The 23,055-nt window shown below is 42.3% G+C and overlaps 1 protein-coding gene across 4 annotated transcripts in view; it reads right to left on the reverse strand.

Annotated features, from left to right (window-relative positions):
• The window catches only part of WARS2 (tryptophanyl tRNA synthetase 2, mitochondrial), a gene marked incomplete at both ends in the record, with an annotated part of 64,765 nt that overhangs the window by 19,396 nt on the left and 22,314 nt on the right, over positions 1-23,055 (reverse strand). For 2 of the 4 annotated variants that reach the window (XM_084241624.1, XM_084241627.1), the window contains 2 exons: positions 281-361; positions 13,952-14,209. In XM_084241624.1, the coding sequence (XP_084097750.1) occupies positions 281-361; positions 13,952-14,209 (339 nt within the window). The remainder of the gene's footprint in view (positions 1-280; positions 362-13,951; positions 14,210-23,055) is intronic. The other 2 variants (XM_084241625.1, XM_084241626.1) reach the window with 2 other exon arrangements.

A 23,055-nucleotide genomic window follows, 5' to 3' on the forward strand; every position in this document is an offset into this window, starting at 1 on the left:
GAGTATACCCAAAAATCACTCTGATTCAACCATATGCAGAGAAAATCAGATAATCAAACATTGGCTGTTTTAATCCAGTTTTGAAGTTGGAAGGGATCTTGGAAGGCCTCATTTTGGTTTAATACCCAAGACAGAGAGAGGGGCCCTTCCAGCCACTAACTTGGGAGGCCCCCACACTCAGTATGTACAGAGCCAAGCACAAAAATAAACGAACAGTGGGAGGAATAGCTGTATTGGGGACCTTGAACTCCTGATTATTAATTAGGCCCCTCGCAGTTACCTTCCACTGGTGCAGGTGTTGTAATCGGGGCAGTCTGACCAGGCAGGTGAGGATCCAACCTAACTGTGTGTGTTCAGACACCTGGAGAAATAAAACAGGACATTAACAAAGCGGTCAAGGTTTTATTACATATAAGACAAAGCTAAACAGACAATGGGTATTACCTGGAAAGGCTGGAAATACCCCAAATTAAAGTAATTAAAAAAAAAAAAAACTATGAAGAGGGCTGAGTCATAATGCATAGCGTTTTAAGTTAATTATTTAATTGTACTTTTATTATTGAGGTGACACTGGTTCACCACTCTGCGTGGGACTCAAACAGGGAACAGAGTCCCGTCCCCCAGTGCCTGGCACCACACCCAGCACCGAGGCCCCCAAATCCTCCACCACCATCCACTGTGCCCTCCCCCCACATGTCCTCAATTCCACAGTCAGATTTCTAGGGTTTGTTACTGGTTTGGTTTTGTCTGACCCTTTGTTGTGTTTCTCTATATTTCACATATAAGTGAAACCAGCTGGCATTTGTCTTTCTCTTTCTGATTTACTTCACTTAGCACATGATGCAGAGGATTTCAGGTAAAGAAAAAATCTTCAAAATTAACCTCTATGATTACTTGTGTTTAAACTCTCTTTGCAACATCCCTAGTGAAAGGATTCATTATATCCTTAGGTATCTGTTCCATCTTTAAAAAGCTAAGGTTACTAAGACAGGCACTTAGTCAGACAGACACACATATGCTCAAATTTGCCCTAGATAACTTCTAAATATATGAAAGAAATATATGAAATAACTTTTAAATATATTAAAGCAATGTTAATTATTGAATCCTTTCATGATTTGAAATTTAAGAATCACTTTTTCATCACAAAAGGTGTTTTCATAGTTTCTATTTCCTCCTCCTCCCTCTTCTTTCTTTTTAAGAGGTTTAATCAACAAGACTAAATGTTGTTTTTTTTTAAAAACAGATTTAATCACATAGCTAAATCTGATAACAATTGGGGTGCTTCTTGGGTGCAGGCCAGCTCCTAACTGATGGCCTAGGATTTAAGGCCCACGTATCTCATTTCTGGACCTCAGGGATTCCCAGTGCTTCATCCATTGTGGCTTTTTTTGGTGTCCATATGATTTCCTTAAAAAAGCAGAGTCTGTTGCCAACTCGAAAAGTGGCCCCAAATGTGTTCTTTGTGGGTTTTGCAAAATGAACATAAAGGAATAAATGGAGCTGAATCAGCTTAGGCCTATTTTCTAGCAAGGAATCACCATCTGGTGTAAGACAGTTTCTCAATTTTGCCCTTGACTCATAGAGAAGGAAGAGCTGTTTCCCAGCGGTTTGACAGAGAATCACTTTTTTTTAAAAAAAAGATTTATTTATGCATACAAGAACTGGGGTACAGGCCAGAGGTGCGGGGGGCGGGGGATGAGAGGATTCACCAGAGACAGAGTGGGGAGCAGAACAGGCAGACTGACTGAAATACACTGCGGAGGGGAGCAGTGGGCACAATAGGAAAGCTCTGCTGCGCCATGTAGGTAGCTCCCTGGCTGGCTGGGGATGCAACTCTTGCTGCAGAGGCTGTGGATTGCTTCATAGTGCTGTGCTCAACCTCTTGCGCCACCAAGGAGGCCTTGGAATCACTTTTAAAGTTTTACAAGTCACTGGGCTGAACCTGTCATCTTTCCTCCGAGGGGCATTCGAGTGCGTTGAAGCCTGTGACTCTGACAGCTCTGCCCAGGCAGACTGCCGGCGGCTGCTGTGGGCAGCTATCAGCCAAAACAGTGACCCCAGAAGCAAGCAAGAGAATCATAGTTGCTTCCAATCACCAAGGAAAATGCATTCCCTTTAGAACAAATAAAACAAGAACTGTTTTGGCATGAAGAAGCAAGAGTGAAATTTTTTTTATTCTTTACTGACTTGGAGAAAGGAATGAAAACACAGAAAATAACCACACACATGTGGACAGAGACAAGATGACTCCTTTCCCTCAGCTCTGGCTTAAATGCTCCGCTTCAGTGTCATGCAAAAATCCACCATCACATCTCCAGTGAAGTCAAGTATTTTCCTTGGAGTAGTTTTTTATTTGGACATATGGAATGAAACTTATTTAAGTCTCTGCAGAGATCTTCCTGGTATTTCCAAATAAGGGAGCAAAAATTAATCCAAGTTATCCTCATATAGAAGAAGTAGGTAAAAGTTCAAAGACAATTCATTTCCTCTATTTATGGTTAATTACCGAAGAAGGGTAGTACACTCAGAATTTGGTGCTCTTAATTTATTCATAGTCATGACAGTCACTTGGAAAGGTTTACATTACTATGTGAAGAAAAGTGAAAATAGTATCTAAATATAGTACAATCTGATTTAGCTGTGAAACCACCAACAAAATGACAATACGATCTTTTTCAAGCCACAGAAAAACAGAGGTGTGAACGGTAAGGTGGACGGCATGCTGACCATCCACAAACAAGTCAGCAGGTACTGAACATCTCCCCCTCCACCCCCCACCCTCCCCCACATTCGCATACCTGGTTCACTGCTGTAAAACAGAGCCTGGTTCACAAGGTGCTCTATAAATGTTTGTTGAAGGCCTGACCGATACCATCAACCGCAGGAAAAATGGTAAGGGCCAAAATAATCTACTCGATTTGGCAATGAATTTGTTAATAATTCAGGCAACGGCAGGTCCACGGTTGTGAATGGAGTGAAGCTAAACTGCAGTGGGTGAGTTCAAGGATTAGGAGGCAAGGCACGAAGACAGACAAGTGGCGCAGAGTGATCAGGAACTTCAGCTTCGGAGGAAGTTGTCTGGATCTAGATGCTAATTCGGCCAGTTACTCGCTGGGCGATACTGTGTAAACTACTTAAAGTCTGTTCTGTTTTCTCACTGATAAAAGGAGGATGACCATAGCACCACCTGACAGTAAGCAGTCAATAAATGGTAGTCATTATTACTATAGATGCTTCTTAGAAAGCTTTTGTTTCAGCTTTTTATTTGGAGATAATTACAGCTTCCCATACAGTTGTTAGAAAGAAAAGAGAGATCAGGAAAGGTTTCACCCAGTCCTCCCTAAGGCAACATTCTGTATTAACTGTAGTATAATATCACACCCAAGAAATCAAATTCCACACAATTCATCCACTCTCTACAGATTTCACCAGTTTTACCAGCACTCACTCTGTGTAGGTCTATTTAGTTCTATGTAACTTTATCACATGGGTAAGCTATTAGATAAAAAATTCAAGAATGTTTTATCTAAATAATAGAGCTTTTTTAAAATTGCAGAAAAACTAAATCTATTTATTGATTGTATTTTAAAGTTCCTTTGGTCACTAAAGATTTACAGCAGTATTCAAAAATTACTGAATTTCAAATGCAAAACAGTGGAACTAGACCACTATCTTACATATACACAAAAATTCACTCAAGTTGGATTAAAGACTGAGATATAAGACCTGAAACCTCAAAATACATAGAAGAAAAACAGGCAGAACCATCTATAACTATTTATTATAATGTGGGCCTCAGTGGTGTATTTGGGGACTCAATTCTTGCAAGAGAAACAGAAGCAAAAATAAACAAATGTGATTAGCAAATAAATGATTTCAACAAATATCTACTGACTAGGTGGTTTCCCTTGAGTCTACAGTGACATGAAAATTTTCGAAAGGGGACCAACTGTACTTTGGATTAAATTTCCTTAGAAATATTGAATTCTCACTGGTTTGTCTGATGAAACAGTGACAACACAAGGAAAGAAACTGATTAAAATACGAAGATACCCTACTGAATGAGAGAAAATATGTGCATATCATATAGGGGACAAGGAGCTTATATCCAAGATCTACAAAGAACTCATACAACTCAACAAAAAGAAAACAAAGCCCTCATAACAAATGGGCAAAAGACCTAAATAGACACTTCTCCAGAGAAGACATGGCCAGCAGGCACATGAAAAAAATGTTCATCATCATTCGTGAGGGAAATGCAAATCAAAATCACAGTGAGATGCCATCTCACACCAGTGAGAATGGGCCATATTAAAAAATACCAGAAACTACATAAGTTGGAGAGAGTTTGGAGAAAAAGGAAGGTTCTGTTGGTGGGAATGTGGACTGGTCCAGCCTCTATGGAGAATAGTATGGAGGGTTTCTAAAAATATTAAAAGCAGATCTACCTTTTGATCCGGCAATTCTACTCCTAGGTATCTACCTGAAGAATACAAAAACACTACTTTGAAGGGATATATGTAAGTAGATGTTCATTGAGGCATTATCTACTATAGCCAAGTAATGGAAGCAACATAAATGCTGAAGAACAGATGAGTGTATTAAAAAGAAGTGGTATTAGAAAAAAGTTGTGGTAAATATATGAAATGGAATACTACTCAGCTATAAAAAGTGAACTCTCGCCATTTATGATAACATGGACAGAAATGGAGGGGGATGATGCTAAGTGAAATAAGTCAGGAGGAAAAAGACAGAGGAGGGCAGACTTTCCCACTCATTCTAGGTTAGTATTACCTTGATACCAAATACCAGGCAAGGGCATCAGAGCCAAAGAAAACTACTGACAAATACCTCTTGCAAATACAGATGCAAGAGTCCTTAACAAAATCCTAGCAAAGCAAGTATTTGCTGAAGAATTATATGACGAATTACACTTATGAGATATATTCCAGAAGTGCATGTTTGGTTTAACATCCAAACATCAATCAACATAATACTCCACTGACCCAGGCAAACAGGTACTGGAATGAGGATGACTGCCTGTATAGAGGAGTGAATAGAAATGAGAGTCCCAAGACAAATCCATGCACCTAAGGTAAACTGATTTTCAACAAGGATGCCAACACCATTCAATGGCGGAAAGAACGGTCTCTTCAACTACTGAGTATCTCGATGACTAAGACAACTGAAGATCTACACGTAACTGTCTACATGCAAAAGAATGATGGTGGACCCTTCCTTCACCAGACAGAAGAGTTAACATAAAATGGATTACAGATCTAAATGTAACAGTCAAAAGTATAAAATGCTTAGAAAACCACAGAAGAGTAAGTGTCTACTGGGCCTCCCTGGTGGCGCAAGGGGTTGGGACGCAACCTATGAAGCTATCAGCAGTCAATGCAGCAAGAGTTCGATCCCCAGGCAAGGAGGAGACCCACATGGTGCAGCAGACCTCTCCTGACTTGCTCGCTGCTCCTCTCAGCAGTGTATTTCACTAGATCTGCCTGTTCTGTTCCCCACTCTGTCTCTGGTGGATCCTCTCACCCCCCCACACCTCTGACCTGTACCTCAGTTCTTGTATGTATAAATAAATAAAATCTTTAAAAAAAAAAAAAAAAAGCCGGGCCTCCCCAGTGGCACAGCGGTTGAGCACTGGGTTGCGAAGCTGCCCGTGGCCTCTGCAGCTTCGGTTCGATCCCTGGCTGCTCCCCGGCCACTGGAGGAGGGTCCCACATGGCGCGCAGACCTCTCCTGCTGCCCGCCGCTCCCCTCAGCAGTGTATTTCTGTCCTTCTGCCTGCTCTGCTCCCCGCTCTGGCTCTGGTGAATTCTCTCACCCTCCAGTGCTTCTGACTGTACCCAGTGCTTCTACGAATAAATAAATAAATAAATCTTTAAAAAAAAAAAAAAAAAAAAACCTAGAACACAGATCTCTGTGTTCTTGGGTTATGATGATGACAAAAGCACAAACAAGAAGAGGGCAAAAATAAACAAACTGGAGTCCACAACAATTAAAAACTTTCGTGTTTTAAAGGATACTATCAAGAAAACAAAAGAATTCCCCAAAAGAGAGAAGACACTTGCAAATCACATATGTGAGAGGGACTTGCATCCAGAATATAAAAGAACTCTTACAACTCAACAAGAAAAAAGACAGTTAGGCCAATTAAAATGGGTAAAGGACTTGAAAAGATATTTCTTCAAAGAAAATATGCAAATGGCCAACAAGCATATGAAAAAATGTTCAACACCATCATCATTAGGAAATGCAAATCAAAACCACGCTGAGGTACCACTTCCCTCTAGGATGGCTTCAACTTAAAAAGACAGACAACAGCAAGTTCTGGGAAGGAAGCAGAGAATCTGGAATCCTTATGCATCCCTGGCCACTTTCAGTACACCTTAATGGTGAACCCATTTGTTATCAACAATTCCATTCCTGGGTGTGTATCAAAGCAAATGAAAACATATAGCCACACAAAAACTTTGCACAAAGGTTCAAAGCAGCATTATTCACAATTCCTAAAAAGTGGGATAAAACTCAAACACTCATGATTGATGAATGGATGAACAAAATTCGTGTGACAGAGTATTATTCAACAATGAAAAGGAATGCAGTGCTGATAAACACCAAAACCCAGATAAACATTGGAAACATTATGCTAAAGGAAAGATGTCAGTTTTGAAAGAACACACACGGGACACTTCAATTTGTGTGAAATGTTGAGAAAAGGCAAATCCATAAAAGACAAACTGACTCTCCATTTGTCATTCTGCTACGTCTTTCTACTGAACTCCAGGAGGCTAATATATTCAACTATGCAGTCAGCACCTTTATGAGGAATCTAGAGGACACCTCAATGCAGAACCCCAGATCCTTCACCCCAAGCCTTCTCTACCGACAGGTGTCCCCTGTGTTGGCAGCATTTCCATCCTTGCAGCTGCTTAGGCAGAAACTTTGGGACCCTTCCTTACTCTTCCTTTTCTCTCACCTCCGTATCTAACCACCTGCAAAGCGTGTTCCTCCTTCCTTCAAAATATGTTCAGAATCTTTCCACTTTCACCACTATTGCTACCTCTCGGGTCTAAGGCACCATCGACACTCACCTGGATAAAGGTAACAACTTCTAACTGGTCTCCCCGCTGTCAACCCACCCCTAATTCACTTTGCTTAAGTACTTCAGTGTCTTCAGAGCAAACAACTTTAAATATTCCTTCCTTATAAAGGCCTCCCAGCCCAGACACCAGCCTCTCCTCCTCTTCCTCTTTGTCATACCTGTGATTCACTCCCCCCATCTCTAATCCTGTTAAGCTGCATTTCTAAACACAAGAAAAATCACAAAAACACATTGTGTGTGAAAAAAGGAAAATTGCAGAAAGATACAACACTCTAGCATCAGTTTCATAAATTTTTTAAAACCACACAGATAAAGCTATGATGCATAGTTCTTGGAATAATACAGGAAAAGAGGCGTGAACTAACTGACTAGATTGATACCATCGCCAAGATTTTGCTTGCTGAGGGCTGGAGGCAGGAAGCAAGGGCAGAGGGAAGGGGAAGGATGCTAGAGGTCTTCAACTCTGTATTTTTTCATATAAGGAAATCAAAGAAATATGAAAATGTTAACAACAGCCATCCTGGTGTTGGGAACTTGAGTGCTTGCTATGTTATTCTATGTGTTATGAAACTTTTAAAAAGACTATTGAATTAACAAAAAGTACAAGATGCCACGACTCCAAAATCTATAGCCGTTAGGAATCAATCAAACCTATTCAAGCAATTAGCTGGTTCAGTAAATCCAGGGTCAAATGTCGAAGATACCCCCAGTGTCCCTTATGATTTAACTATTTCCCATATAAATGTTATCTTCCCAGGAATGAGGTCCTGTGCTTTTTGATGAGGACACTTGGAAGACTATTCAGACTCATAAATCCCCATTTATCACTTCCTCTCAGAAACCAGTGATTTCATGCTGAGTTATTTTTATTAGACTCTTATCATCTCCATGACAAATCCCCTTAACAGGGACCTTGCTTGAGGATCTGATTTTAATTAAAAGAACTCTGTTATCAACGATAAACTCTCACTCACTCTCTTCGACCGGTTCGTCTTTACAGGTATTTCTGTTTGCCAAGGTCTTCTGAAAATATTTTATTTTTGAGGATGAAGAGCGGCACTGCCATGCATTTGCTCTCTATCTTGCAATCTGCTCCACTTTTAAACAAGTCTCCACAGTATTCGAGGAGTCGGGGAGCTTCTCAGAGCTTGAGTAACTTGCTCAGGTGTCATAACAAAAAGATTCAGGCCAACTGGTCAACACATCTAGCCTGTACTTTTCCCACTGCTGGCCTGATACTTAACAACAACCCGTCTTGAGGGTGTCAGGATGGGCTGATTCTCATGGGCCAGGGTGTGGGCAGCTTAGGTCCTGCAAATATTACCCAGATCTGTGAAAACAGGAGAGGTCTGTTGCGCCATGTGGGTCAGCTCCCTGGCCGGGGATCGAACTCAGGCCCCAGCAGTAATAGTGCAGAGACTGAACTCCTAGGCCACCAGGGAGGCCCAATGATGATGATGATGATGATGATGATGATGATGATGATGATGATGATTTACTTTCCTGGGAAACAAAAGCTAACTCCTAGGAAAGGCTGAGGCCACATCCCAGCCTCCCAGCATTCCAGACCCCAGCCCGCTTCCAGCTTTCCCTGCATGGTCTCAGGTTCTGTGCGACAAGATGACTGACAGCCTGAGCTGTCCCGCCCCTAGCCTCGGCACAAAGCCAGCGCCCAAAGCCACAAAGAACTCCAGCTTAGCCTCCAGCTGTAGGGCGTTTAGATCCCAAGGGAAGGAACAACTAAAGATGTGGAGGCGTGCACCTCGGAGGTAGTGGGGATGAGACTCAGTGTGGGATCCGCACTCAGGCCTGGTGAAAGTAAAATAGCATTGACATTGGCACTGGGATGGAAACTGCCCAAAACACAAAAACACACAGGCAGCCTCTCTCCCTTTCACTCCCCTCCCCTCGCTGTACTTCATCTCTCTCTCTCTCTCTCTCTCTCTCTCTCTCTCTCACACACACACACACACACACCACTTTCAGAAGAGGGCTCTGTAAAACTCCCCACATATGGCAAACATATTTTAGGGGCAGCACCATGACTAGAGGCCACTGAGAGAGAAAGAAAAAGAAAATAATGAGAAAAATCTTCAATAAGTCTAAATTGTTCCAGTCAGACTGCTGAGAAAGAATGCAAAGGCTTGAAGATGAAAATTATTGGTAAAATCAGCATTCTAACATAGCTAAATTCTTTTCTTGCTTCAAATGATGGCTAGAACATATCCTGATGTACAACCACACCGTCTGGGGAACTGTCTTTAGATGAAGCTGTTCGCTTAGCACCAACATGTACACAAAAGAACACCTTACAACATATAATGTTTTCCTGAGGCTTACAATTACAAAAATTGTAAACTTTACTTGTAAATAATTGTGTGGGGCGTGGGGGGATGCAGTGATAAGTCATTTTAACTGGCATGGCTGTCAACACTTTGTTTTCTAAATTCCTATCCTCTTGGTTACATATTTAATGAGCAATTAAAAGCTTTAATGCACTAGAAAACTCCCAATATAAAGGAACTAACAAAAAAACCTTGTTAAAATGTAGACAAATGATCCCTCAGTGACTTGTTTTATAAGCTAAGGACTGATCTATGAAATGTTCTCAAAAGAAAACTCGAAAAAAGTTTTTGTTTCGACTTCAGCTGTCGAGATCCTGGTAAAATTTGACCATATCATCTGGACAGAAAGTAAAGTGACGGTAAAAAGGGCACAGAGCTGAGTGATGGGGTGGCTGTCCTCAGGGGCCTCGTTCTTAAAGGAATTTTTAGTTAAACAGGGTAGGAGGCCTGAGAGAGAAAAAACTAGTCCTGACTTTGTCACCTACAAGTGATTCAGGCAGCTAATCAAGAAGATACATTTGTTGAACATTCCCGAAGTATCAGGGACCTCTGAGAGATGGTTCTCCACATTTTCTAATTTACTTAATCCGCTCAGGCTTGGTTGACTTCGTTGGGAAAGAGTGGTGAAGCCCAGCTTGTGTGCTTCTGTGTCAGTTTCACGACCTCTTTTACCTGCTAAATCTCAGACATTTAAAAATATTCGTTCTCTCATAAATATGGCCTCTAATATTTTTCCCTAATCAAAAATCACTATGATGATTTTCTTTTCAGTCTCCTTCTATTGGAGCCACCCTGGGGTGAGAACAACAGCTGTCAGTTGTGGATCTCTGTATCAGGAAACCAAATAAGCAGCCAGATGCTTCCTTCATCTCCCCAAACACTGTGAATATGGGACCAGGTGCTTAAAATAGGATGTTTCTGGAAGATTTGCTTCACTTGGGAATGGTTCTAAGAAACAAAAGTCAGTGCACAGCTTCACAGTTTCAAGATAATGCCTGAAGAATGACTTTCAATCACTCTCCATGAATAACCTGAGGCTGGATGCTATTATGAAGGAACTAAAGTTGAGGGCTCCCTCCCAGGCACACTCCCCCCCTTGGGCACTGGGCAACACAATTCCTAGTCAGATGACTGAAAACAGTGATGAACCCTTATGTGCTTAGTGGTCTACAGCCACCAAGCAGCTCACACTGATGAGTGCCAAGAGAAACCACTACAAATTTCAGGTTTATTTTCATGTTCAAAAGGACACATTTCACTGCAAAAGAATTCCACCCCAACAACCTATCTCAGACAGGAAATAAAGTGAGGGCATAAAAGTAAAAAAAAAAAAAAAAAAAAAAAAACTAATTTTATGGGAAATAAAATTGAATTTAATCAACAAATCAAAAAATCAAGAGGCATGAATCAAAGAGACTAAGAGCCCTTGTAATGTGTAGACTTTGGCTGGATCTTGATTCAAACAAGTCAACTCTAAAAGACATTTTTGGGAGAACAAGCATAATTTGAATATGAACTGGGGATACTGGATGGTAACATAGAATTATCCTTAGCTTTGTTAGGTGATGACAGGACTGTGGTTATGTAAAACAAAAGTCCTTTATTTATGGAGAGGCACACTGAGCTATTTCAGGAATGAAAGGCCATGATGTGTGGTACCTGTTCTAAACTAATTCAATAAACAAAAGGTTTATGAGGCAAATCACAAAGTGATGGGGGCATGGTATATTAGTCTACCTCTTTCTAATTTTCTTTATTAAATATTTTAAAGAGGAAGGGCCTCCCTGGTGGCACAAGGGGTTAAGCAAAGCACTATGAAGCTACCCACAGCCTCTGCAGCATGAGTTCTATTCCCAGCAGGGGAGCTGACCCACATGGCGCAGCAGACCTCTCCTGTCTCGCCCACAGCTCCCCTCAGCAGTGTATTTCAGTCAGTCTGCCTGGTCTGTTCCCCACTCTGTATCTCCTCTCACCCCCCCGCACCTCTTACAGGCATAAATAAATACCCCAGTTCTCGTATGCATAAATGAATAAATCTTTAAATAAATAAATATTTTAAAGAGGAAAGAAAACCTGATAAAATAGCCAGTACTAAGTTTGGCTGCTGGAGTCAAAAAGGGAAATAGTTCAGACTAAGTATGTTTTGAGGACAGAAAAACACCTGAGTGCTTTGTACATTATTTTTGAGGGGCCCATTGTGATGAGTGCTTCCCTCAAATTTTACTCTAAACTATCAAATGACCCCAGAAGGAGCCAAGGGCAGGGCAGGGGAAAGAGAGCCTGACAGACATCCAGACCCAACCAAGGGCATTACCTCCATCCCCCCACCCAGGCCAAAGGCACCCGGAACACCAAGGATCTCATTGTGCACATAAATAATTAAAGGAAAGGAGATTTTATTGTCCCTCATTTATGAGGAAGCTCTTGCCAAGTCTCCTACATTGGCATTTTGAAACACCAAGTGCCATGTGAAAGAAGGTATCTCAAAGATTGCAAATTTTAGGTGTTCATAGAGGTCACTGCCAGAAATCCACTACGAGGAGGGAAAATGTATAGTACAGTCATCAGTCCTGAGTGTCTGAGCTCAGTGTCCAAGTACGGGACGTGGTTGTGAGGCTTTCAGATCACTTAAGAGAAGCAATCTGGCAAGTGTTTACTTTGTGGAGATGAAATAATTTCACCTGTAAGAAGTATGGCACTAGGTACTGGGAATACAATTTTTAGAAACGGTCTAAGAACTTTGATGGGACAAAGATGATGTCCTTGGTGCATCTGGCGACTCAAAAAGTAGTCACTTTTTGATAACTGGTATCACAGTGCCAGCGACGGGTGTGAAGACTGAATAAGCATTGCTTCGGGAAACAGCAGAGACACATCCTCTTAGACGAGAAGGGAAGAGCACTTCTGAGATAAAAGCCCCAGGAGGGTGAGCCTCTGGGATGGTTCGAGAAAGGCGAGATGTACTCCAGGGGCTGTTGGGTGAGGACATTGCATAACACACATCTCCAAGTATTTGAAGACCTGCCATGTGGGAGGCAGAGCTGATTTATTGTATATTTTTAGAGCGCAGAAGTTAAATGAATAGATGAAAATTATAGGGAGGCAGATGTTTGCTCAATATAAGCAAGTACTTTAGAGCAATTAAATCTGTCCAAGACTGAATTTGAAAGGTCACGTGTAAGTAAATGTTTCCTGACCAACTCTAAGGAAGGAAATTGAGGTAAATTGCCTTTATGCTCATTTTAATGATTAGATACTATTATTTTTATCAAATTATCTCCAAGCTGGCAACAAGTTTAATAAGGGCATTTATTTTTTGAAGATACTCTTCATTTATTACATATTTTTTAAACAGCTGTGCTGCATGAATTATTCTATTAATTTCTATGGATGATAAAACATAAAAAAAATGGTCGTCTAAAGCTTATGGCTAGGGAAGGTGAGCTCCACATGTGTAATGTGCACTATACACATACATACATTAACATGGGTCACAACATGCATGAATGCCACTCTTTTACTCTGGTTCCATCACGAGGTTAAAGTAGATCTGTAATGAGGGCGTGAACCAGTTGTATTTTTCGTCTCTGCCAAGAAGTCTCTTAGGTGTCTCTTAAGATCAGCTATCTGCTGCCCAAGAGCAAACCAGTTTATCCATAGTGAAGACAGGAGCCAAATAATTTGGCTTTGTTCTGAAGCCTTTCTTGACTTGGACTCAAAACACTGGACACTGTCTTGCAATTTCCCAGCTTGCTCTTTGAAATCTTCTCAAAAGCTATTATACCAAGAATGACCTAGGGGGAATTATCCAGCAGGCCTTCCAAATGCAATACCCAATAAAGCAACATTGGAGCGACATGAAACCCTTGGCCACTAAGTTCGATCCTTCACCAGATTTGACAACAGCATGAATTCATCAACTTGAGTGCAACCCAGTATAGAAAAAACAACTCCAGACTAAAAGTAATAATGAAGGGGCCTCCCTGGAGGTGCAAGGGGTTAAGTCTCAGTACTATGAAGCTATTGGCAGCCACTGCAGCACCAGTTCAATCCCTGGCCAGGAAGGTGACCCACATGGTGCAGCAGACCTCTCCTGTCTCCCCGGGGCTCACCTCAGCAGTGTATTTTGGTGGATCTGCCTGTTCTGCTCCCCACTGTCTCTGGTGAATTCTCTCACCTCCAACACCTCTGGCCTGCACCCCAGCTCTTGTATGCAAAAATAAATAAATCTTTTTAAAATACAAATTCTTGATGTATGAAGTACTACAAACTCATTAACTATAATGGAGGAACATTTAAAAATATTATTGCAGCGCAACGATACTTAATGATAAGAATCCAGGGAAAACATTAAAGTGAAACAATCCCATCTGACAAAGCGTCCTTGGACAATTATTTTCAATCACACATAGGACCTATATAAACCATCAAATTTTTTCTCCATCTGAAAATAAAGGTTTTCTCGGTTCTGTTCTGTGAAGCTGACCTGAGACTGCTGGAAAAGGATGCTCTTCTCCGGGTTGATGCCACAGGCGAGGAGGGCCGCGGTCACATCCAGGATGCTCTGGCGCAGGAGGGCGGGGTCCTGGGGGACAGTGATGGAGTGTAAGTCGACGATGCTGTACAGCACAGAGCTGTGCTCCTCCTGTAACCTCACCCAGCTCTCAATGGCGCCCAGGTAGTTGCCCAGGTGGGGGATTCCCGTGGGCTGAATGCCAGAGAACACCCGCTTCGCAGCATCTTTCTGAAATAAAGGAAAACAAGATCTATGAATCCTATGTCCACGTTACCATTGCTATGATGACTGGTGACTTTTGTAAACTACAACCTGACAGTCCTCACCCGCATGCATTTATTTGGTGCTTACTCTGTGCAATGCATTGTGATATCAGGACAGAAAATGATATTTAAACTACATTTTTACTCAAAAGCTTGCAAGTACAAAGGCACATAAGAAAACTGTGGCATCTTCAAGAGAATGCAATCTAGTTGGAGATGGAGGATCGTTTATGAACAGACAAGTGCCAGTGGATTGTGGCAACACGAACACCACGTGGGGGACAGGCCAGGCTCCCAGGGCAGGAGCTGATGCTGTGCTTCCATGCTCAGCGAGAAAGGTACAGACACAGGACCCAATGTCACTTCAGGGGTCCCATGGATTTCTCTGTGATGTCACTCAGTTTGTAGCTAAGGCAATGACAATCATAGCTTTAGGGCAAAACACCGCTGCTATTGACTTAATCCACATTTTATTAAAAATAATTGTTGTTTCTTTAATTTAGTGTGTAGCATCTTGGGCTAGAAACTAGGAAACACATAGTCTGATAGTAACACTTGATAGCAATTTAGTTCATACTTGTTTTTATATTTCTTCAAGAGGAGCTTTCAATTTTGCATAGTTTCTTTAAATTATAAAAAATATTTTTGTCATGATTATGTTTTCCCACTGGTTTGCACTTTCTAATATTGAAGTTATATAGGAAATGAGAAAGACTGTAAAACAAGGTGAAAAAATACTGTTTTTCCATTGAATGATTTTTGCAGCTCATAGTGAAAAGCCAAAACTGAATATATTTATAAATAGTTTTGGTTTTGTATATAAAACGAAAGTGAATTTATCATTAAATGAGCTGTAATAAAAGGTTCTGAAAGAATAAAATGCATCATTATAATTTTTACAATGATAATAAAAATATTAATAATAGCAAGCAAAACTTACTGGACAATGGATATGTTGGAGGCATTTATGCTCAGTGCTTTATAGACATTAATGTATTTAATCTTTACAATACCCATGATAGTAGCCATATTATTACCTCCCAATTTACAGATGAGTAAACTGAGGCTCACATACAGTAAACTGAGGCTCACATAGATGGCCCAAGGCCAATACTAAGTGGTAGAAATGGGATTTCCAACCAGGTAGCTCTGACTTCAAAGTCCACATAGTGCTCCTTTCACAAGCTCCCAGGCTTAGTCTGTAGCTATGATGTACGAAGACTTTATTCTATTCATTGTATTCGTTTTGCAACTTTCCTGGAGGTTTGAAAACTTGCAAAAAAAAAAAAAAGGTATAGAAAACTAAGAACATTCTGACACACATATGTTTGTGTATAATGGGCCAAGCCCGTCTAGTGTGTTCACCCAGGAGCAGAATCGCTGAGTCATAACATGCATGCGTGTCTTTGTCTGCTCTTCAGCCTGGAATAATCTGCAGTTTCTGCTAGCAGTTCCTATAGCCCTACATCCTCTCCAGCACTTCACCAGCGGATTTATTTTTAGCTAATCGGGTGGATGATGCAGACAGATTGACAGAGAAGTTCAGAATTCATGGTTATTTGCTGTTTTTGTTTCCTCTTGTGTGGTTGTTCAAGTTATTTTGCATCTTTTTCTCAGATTGGATTGCCTTTTTACTGACTTAAGAATATTTACACACGCTGGATATGAATACGTCCATTACATGTGTGGCTAATATAGTCTCTCATTGTATGGGTATTAGTGTTCTTCATGTAATCTTTTGATGAAGAGATGTTCTGAATTTAACCAAATATGTCATTTTTTACTATGGGCTTTTATGCCATAGAAGAAATCTTTCAATGCCCTGAGGCCATGAAGATATGAGTGAGTGCTTATGTACATACAAAGCACATGTGTGTACACACTTTACATTTTATCTTTCACATTTAAGTCTGTATCCATTTGGAGTTTTGTCCCTAAGGTGTGATGTAGACAGTCACTGCCCCCCGATGCACAGATACCAAACTGTCCCAGCCCCAAGTACCTTTGATCTCTCCATTCTGTCCCGTTGATTCCCTGATCTATTTGTCTATTGCTGCTGCAGAACAACAACTGCCTTTTTAACAAGTCTTGGGATCTGGCGTAGCAAGTCTTTCTACCTTTAAGAGTATCTTACTCCTTCTTTGCCTTTTACGATCCACAATACATTTTAGAATCAGGGCCTCCCTGGTGGCACAAGGGGTTAGGAGTCAGCGCTATGAAGCAATCTGCAGCCACTGCAGCACAAGTTCAATCCCTGGCCAAGGAGGTGACCCACATGACCCAGCAGACCTCTCCTGCCTCACCTGCTGCTCCCCTCAGCAATGTATTTCAGTCAGTCTGCTTCTTCTGCTCCCCACTGTGCTTCTGGTGAATCCTTTCACCCCCACACCTCTGGCCTGCAACCCAGCTCTTGTATGCATAAATAAATAAATCTTTATAAAATCAGAATCATTTTGTAAAGGTCCCAAATCCTGTTGGGGTTTTGGATTATATTGATTGCTATAGATTGCTAGGGGAGACTGACATCTCAACAACATGGTATCTTCTAATCCAGGAAACCATTTAACACATGAGGCTCTAGTTCATGTAAAATATGTTGACTAAAGTTGATAAGACTGTATTGTATAGTTTCAGTTTGTTAAAAGATAAATCTGTGAGGTAATGATGTGTTGGGGAGATGCTTTCGCAATGCACATCATATTACCATGATGTATACTTTAAGATTGCATCACTTTATCATTGCTTATACCTCAATAAAGCTGAGATTAAAAAAGGAAAACGATGTTAAAAACAAATCTTTATCAATATATCTAACACTAACTCCTACGGGTGAATTTACTTTAGTTATGTTAGTGACAAGGCTACTCAGCTTTTATCCTTGCCTTTCCCCAAGAATTCCAAATCCTATAAATCAAGTCTGTTTTCCCTGTCTCCGCTTATCCTGAATCGATAGCCCTAAAATTGAATGCTACATCACAGCACCACCGTCCAGGATGGTGCTTGATCCAAACACTCAGGAGACCTAAAAGAATTGAGATTCTGACAATATGAAAAATATCCTCTAAGAGATCAAATATAATGCTGAGAACAAATATAATCTTATCGACTACCCTTTCTCCCCAGTAAACCCTCAGATGAGTAACTCCCCGAGTCATACTGTAGAAAGTTCTGGAGGAGAGAGAGAGACAGAGAGACAGGGAGAGAAAGAAAGAGGGAGAAAAAAGAATAAATATTTTTTAAAGATTTATTTTATTTATTTATTTATGCAAACAAGAACTGGGGTGCAGGGCAAAAGTAGAGAGACAGAGAGACAGAGAGAGAAAGAAAGAGGGAGAGAATAGAGTAAGTAAAAGGTGAAAGATTTATACGATCTGAAGAGAAACCAGAGTATTTTGCAGCAACATGGATGGCGCTGGAAGGGATCATGCTCAGCGAAATAAGCCAGAAAGAAAAAGAAAAATACCGGATGGTCTCACTCCTAGCAGGAATCTAGAAAACTTAAATAAGGGACCAGGAAAATGAATAACCATAAGAAAGTGAAAATCAAAATCAACAAAAAACTATGAACCAGAGACACTCTATGGGGGTGGGAGGCGGGGAGGGGAGGGGTTGGGGTCAAAATAAGGGGGTTGCAATTGTATGGGGAATATAAAAATAAAATTTATTTAAAAAAATAAATAAAATATACTTCAGCATCAATATATATATATATATATATATATATATATATATATATATAAAGAATAGAGTAAGTATTTATCAGTGAGGCTTCCTGAGCCTCACGGGATTGTATTGTAACCAGTGCTCTGGGTTTCTGATATGGGAACCAGCCCAGGAGCTCTCGGTGAGGTGAAAAATGATTAATGTGCTTTAGGGACTGACTGACCAAGAGAGAAAGCAAAGCAGAAAAAACAGCTCTGAACTTAGTAACTGGAAGAGCAAAAACAAAAACAAAAACACCACCCCCGAGAAATCCTTGACCTGGGCTGGAGAGGGGCCGTTGATGTCATAGAAAGGACTATGAAGACGAGGAATATCAAGCTTGGAAAAAAAAAAAAAAAGATTTTGAATATTTCCACATAAATTCCTCCCTGGTCAAACTACGGGATCATTCCCCAGGAGAACCGGAGAGACTAATTCTTGAGAAAACTGGAAGAGAAATGCACTGGAGGACAGACTGTGGGAAAAAAGGCCAGTGGGAAGGGAGCAGACATGACCTAATACCTCTTTTCCATCCGTTTCTGTGCTTCTATACATCCATGCAGAGGGGATGATGTTATCAAGAAATAAGAGCAACAAGAAATGTTTTGTTCAATTTTCAAAAAGCTATTAAAAATAATACAGCGTCTAAATGAGAACTGGATTCCTGGTCTTAAAAATATACAGAGAGCCTCCTGCTCTTCGCCGGGAGTTTATGTTCCTGTCTGTCCCCCTGTGAGAGCAGCAGGCAGCCGGGCGGCGAGGCAGGGGAGACACGCCTGGTACCATGAAATCATGGGGCTGGAATGTGGCGTTTGGGTGGTGGGAGGTTGGGGGGTTCTGTGTTCAAAAGCACTGGCGCTGGACAAGAATGGAAATGAAAGGGGCCTGGACCTCCCAGTGGACAGGAGGCAAACCACAAAGAAAACAGCTTCAAGACGCGCCCACAGCTTCACCCACGGGCGTCTCCGCGTCCAGCCACGATTCCACCCAAGTGCAGAGATAAGAAAGGAGCATTTTACAAATATTTCTTGCTTTTTATTTCAGGTGTGTTTTCTTAAAACAAGGGGCGCTTCTAATCGATACACTCATGGGCTCATTTTTTAAATGGAATCGGTCTTACTAATGGGCAGCTTCGGCCCTGGGATTTGATATATTCCAGAAGAGAGGGTAGACGTTTGAATGCCAGGGGAACAGTCCATCTGAGAGATGTGACTAAGACAGTTCTTGTCCTGAGGAACTGAGCACATACAAAATTCATCAGCACCTTTAATTATTGCACATGAAAGCAATTAAAAAATCCCAAGTTGCTGCTATGGTAAAAGATAATTTTTGTGACTACTAAAGAGAGCTTCTGTCTTTAATTCTAAGTGAATAAGATGCTGGGGAAAAGGGCCTTCCTGGTGGCCTAGGGGTTAAGTCTCAGTGCTATCACTGCTATAGCCTGAGTTCGATCCCTGGCCAGGGAGCTGCCCACATGGCGCAGCAGACCTCTCCTGTTTCTCCGCTGCTCCCCTCAGCAGTGGATTTCAGTCAGTCTGCCTGTTCTGCTCCCCACTCTGTCTCTGGTGAATCTTCTCACGACCCATACCTCTGACCTACACCCCAGTTCTTCTATGCAGAAATAAATATATAAAATCTTTTTAAAAAAGATTTATTTATTTATTTATGCAAGAACCGGGGCACAGGCCAGATGTGCGGGAGGGTGACAGGATCCACCAGAGACAGAGCGGAGAGCAGAACAGGCAGATTGAGTGAAATACACTGCTGAGGGGAGCAGCAGGCACGACAGGAGAGGTCTGTCACACCATGTGGGACCCTCGCCAGCTGGCTGGGATCGAACCCGTGCTGCAGAGGCTGCGGACAGCTTCACAGCACTGCACTCAACCGCCTGTGCCACCAGGGGAGGCCCTAAAATCTCAAAAAAAAAAAAAAAAATTGACACTGAGAAAAGGCTCTCTGTTAGCTTTCAAGTACTTTCAACTTTGGTTAGGTGGTGGAAACCAAAGATTACAGTGAAGGATCTTGAGACTCATCGTAGAATCCTGTTGTATCCAGCTGGGAGACCCACTGTTCCTTCATCACACCCATGTGAACCACAGTCAAAGGCAGACTGCTGTCACAGACTGTGATAAAAAAAAAAGAAATCAGGGCTTCCCCGATGGCGCAGGTGGTTGAGCGCCTCGCTGTGAAGCTGTCTGCAGCCTCTGCAGTGCAGGTTCGATCCCAGCCGGCCGGTGAGAATCCCACATGGCACGGCGGACCTCTCCTGACTCGCCCGCTGCTCCCCTCAGCAGTGTACTTCGGTCAATCTGCCTGTTTTGCTCCCCACTCTGTCTCTGGTGAATCCTCTCTCACACACACCCCTCCCCCACGCCTCTGGCCTGTACCCCAGCTCTTGTATGCATAAATAAATAAATCTTTAAAAAAAAAAAAAGAGGGCGAGAGAAAGGAGCAACTAACCAATTAGGCTGTCAATCCCTGATAATACATATTGTTAAGATTGGTGAAAAGAATATAAAGGGAATAAACTTGATCTGAAAACAGCCTCCTACAGACTTATGGAAGCCACCTCCAAATTCCAAGAGCTGCGTGTCTATCTCCCTCCCACCACGGGGTGGGCTTCACCAGCTGATGGAGCTTCCTCTTGTGAAAAACTTGACCTGGGAGAATAGTCCCGGGCACTTGCATGGCCATCATCTCATTAGACAGAGGATGGAGTGACTGGCCTCGCCTTCCAGGGGAGGGGCCCACAGCTTAAACCAGCCCTGCGAGATCCTGGGTCAGATCCGGGTCCAGCTCTCTCAGCTGGACTCCAAGTTCCGTGCTCCTTCCTCCCCCTGGGCCACACCCAATTGAGAACTTGGTGACCTCAAGGTTAGCTTGGCCTGTAAGTCCCTCACTCCCACCTACATCTCCCCTCCGCAGACACGCACTTCTCAGAAGGTTGAGCAAAAGCCAAGAGCACCCAGCTGGTGGGACGCGTGCTCAGAAGTCTCCACCAGACCACACCACGCCCCTCCCGGCCAGCATCGCCACTCTCTTGTCTTCTGGAGCTATTCTTTTATAGCTCAACATCTCTTTGGGCTTACACTTTTTTTTTAAGATTTATTTATTTATGCATGCAAGAGTTGGGGTGTAGGCCAGAGGTGCAGAGGGTGAGAGGATTCACCAGAGACACAGTGGGGAGCAGAACAGGCAGATTGACCGAAATCCACTGCTGAGGGGAGCAGCGGGGAGACAGGAGAAGTCTGCTGCGTCATGTAGGTAGCTCCCTGGCCGGGGATCAAATTTGTGGCTGCCAATAGCTTCATTGTGCTGAGACTCAACCTGGTGCACCACCAGGGAGGCCCTGGGCTTATATTCTTCCAGTCTGTGTTTTGTTTTTTCTTTTTTTCATGCCAAACAGCAGCTCCGTGAATGCCTCCCTGTCACACAGAACTGATGATGAAATATAAAATATGGGGACCTTGGCTTCCAGGAAAGTCTGTGCTGTCACTTCACGGCAGCTTTGCTATGTTTAAGTGCAAGGGTTATACGTGAGTACAGCATAAGTTGGCAAGCCCCTTTCATTTTTATTGGAAATGTGATTAAAACGAAAGTAACATATTATCTCAATAAGACATAAATAATTATAACATGATATGTAGTGAGAAATACTTTTAATTCCCCATGATAACACAGTATGCGACACCAAATCAGCAAAGGTCAAATTCTTGATATAAACATCTTAACCCCCGCTGCGTCATTTATTTTTACACCGAATGGAACAGTAAGTACAGGCGAGCGTTTAAGAAACGCTAAAAGATTTTAAGTATAGGAGTGATCTGAAAAGCTTAAGATGAGATTTCCCTCAGAAGAAAACACACACGGATCTCTGTGTTGGAGAGCTCGCCCCGATTCGATCGTTCTCACTGGTGGACGATTAAACCCTATCTGGCCGATCACCTTCTCGCAGCTCACACAGCTGCGTCCATGTCTGTCTGAGGTCTGTCCTCAGAGGACTGTCCACAATCATTCATCCCTTTGCCACCCGCTGAAGGCTTCACTACCCACAACAAAGTTCTCCAACTGTTGCTAGATGTGAGGACTTGACTATACTACTTGGAAAACATACCCCTTTTCAAATGTAATAGTTTCAGTAAATTTGCCCAGTAAATTTGTACAGTCCAGTGCAGGGCTTGGCAGGTGGACAGATGACAGGAGAGTTCACCAGGGTCGGGGTCTTCTGTCCCCACCCCCCAGCCTCGGGGGTAGAGGGGGGGCTTTCTAGAGCACAGGTTTGAAAACCAGGGGATTCAAGACATTTTAAAAGTATTCATAAATTCTGTTCCAAGAATTTAAAAAAATTCTTCTTCAAGGTATGGAAAATGGAAAGGAGAATAAAGCTCTTGAAGAAGAGAGGCTGGGATTAAACAGCAAACGCAGCATTTGCTGATTTAGCTCTCGGGGGAACTTTTCTCATTTCTTCCTCTGGGTTAAGGCTCAACTTCGCGAGGCAGGTAATGCCCCTCCTTGGCCTCCTCCATCGGGCTCCGTGAGCGGCTGACCTAGTTACTACCACGCTCGTGTGGCTCTGCCTCTTGGCCCTGAGACTATTTCACCAGCCTAGACGCCTGTCCCTCGGTCCTGAAGACCTAACAACATCTCCTGGCGCTAAACTTCTTACACGCGTCTCCCTACCAAATTCTCTCTCTTTGTCTCTCTCTCCCTCAACCTCTCTCCCTCCCTCCCCAGCCTTCAGGCAGAACAGATCCCTGCATTATTACGCATATCACACGTTGGTAACTTGGTAAATATTTTCTTATTTGCTTAGTAAATATTTTTCCACCTCCAATATGAGCTCCACCAAGGCGGGGTCTGTCTTTTTCATCTTTATATCCCCAGCACAGAGCCGTGCCAGGTACACCGTGACCATCTCATAAATGTTGGCGGAATGAATGACAAATCTCCTCACCACCCTCCCCGCACCGCCTTACTTTGGCTCCAGATGTAAAGGGCAAAATAACTATAAACAAAATGAACCGAATGTTCCAGTTATACGCAGTTCCTGAACAAGCGATGTTCTAAGAGTTTGTTTGAAAATTAGTTTTCTGAAACGCAGAGATCTAA

Source organism: Talpa europaea, assembly GCF_964194135.1.
Source record: "Talpa europaea genome assembly, chromosome: 9".
Taxonomy (NCBI): Eukaryota; Metazoa; Chordata; class Mammalia; order Eulipotyphla; family Talpidae; genus Talpa; species Talpa europaea.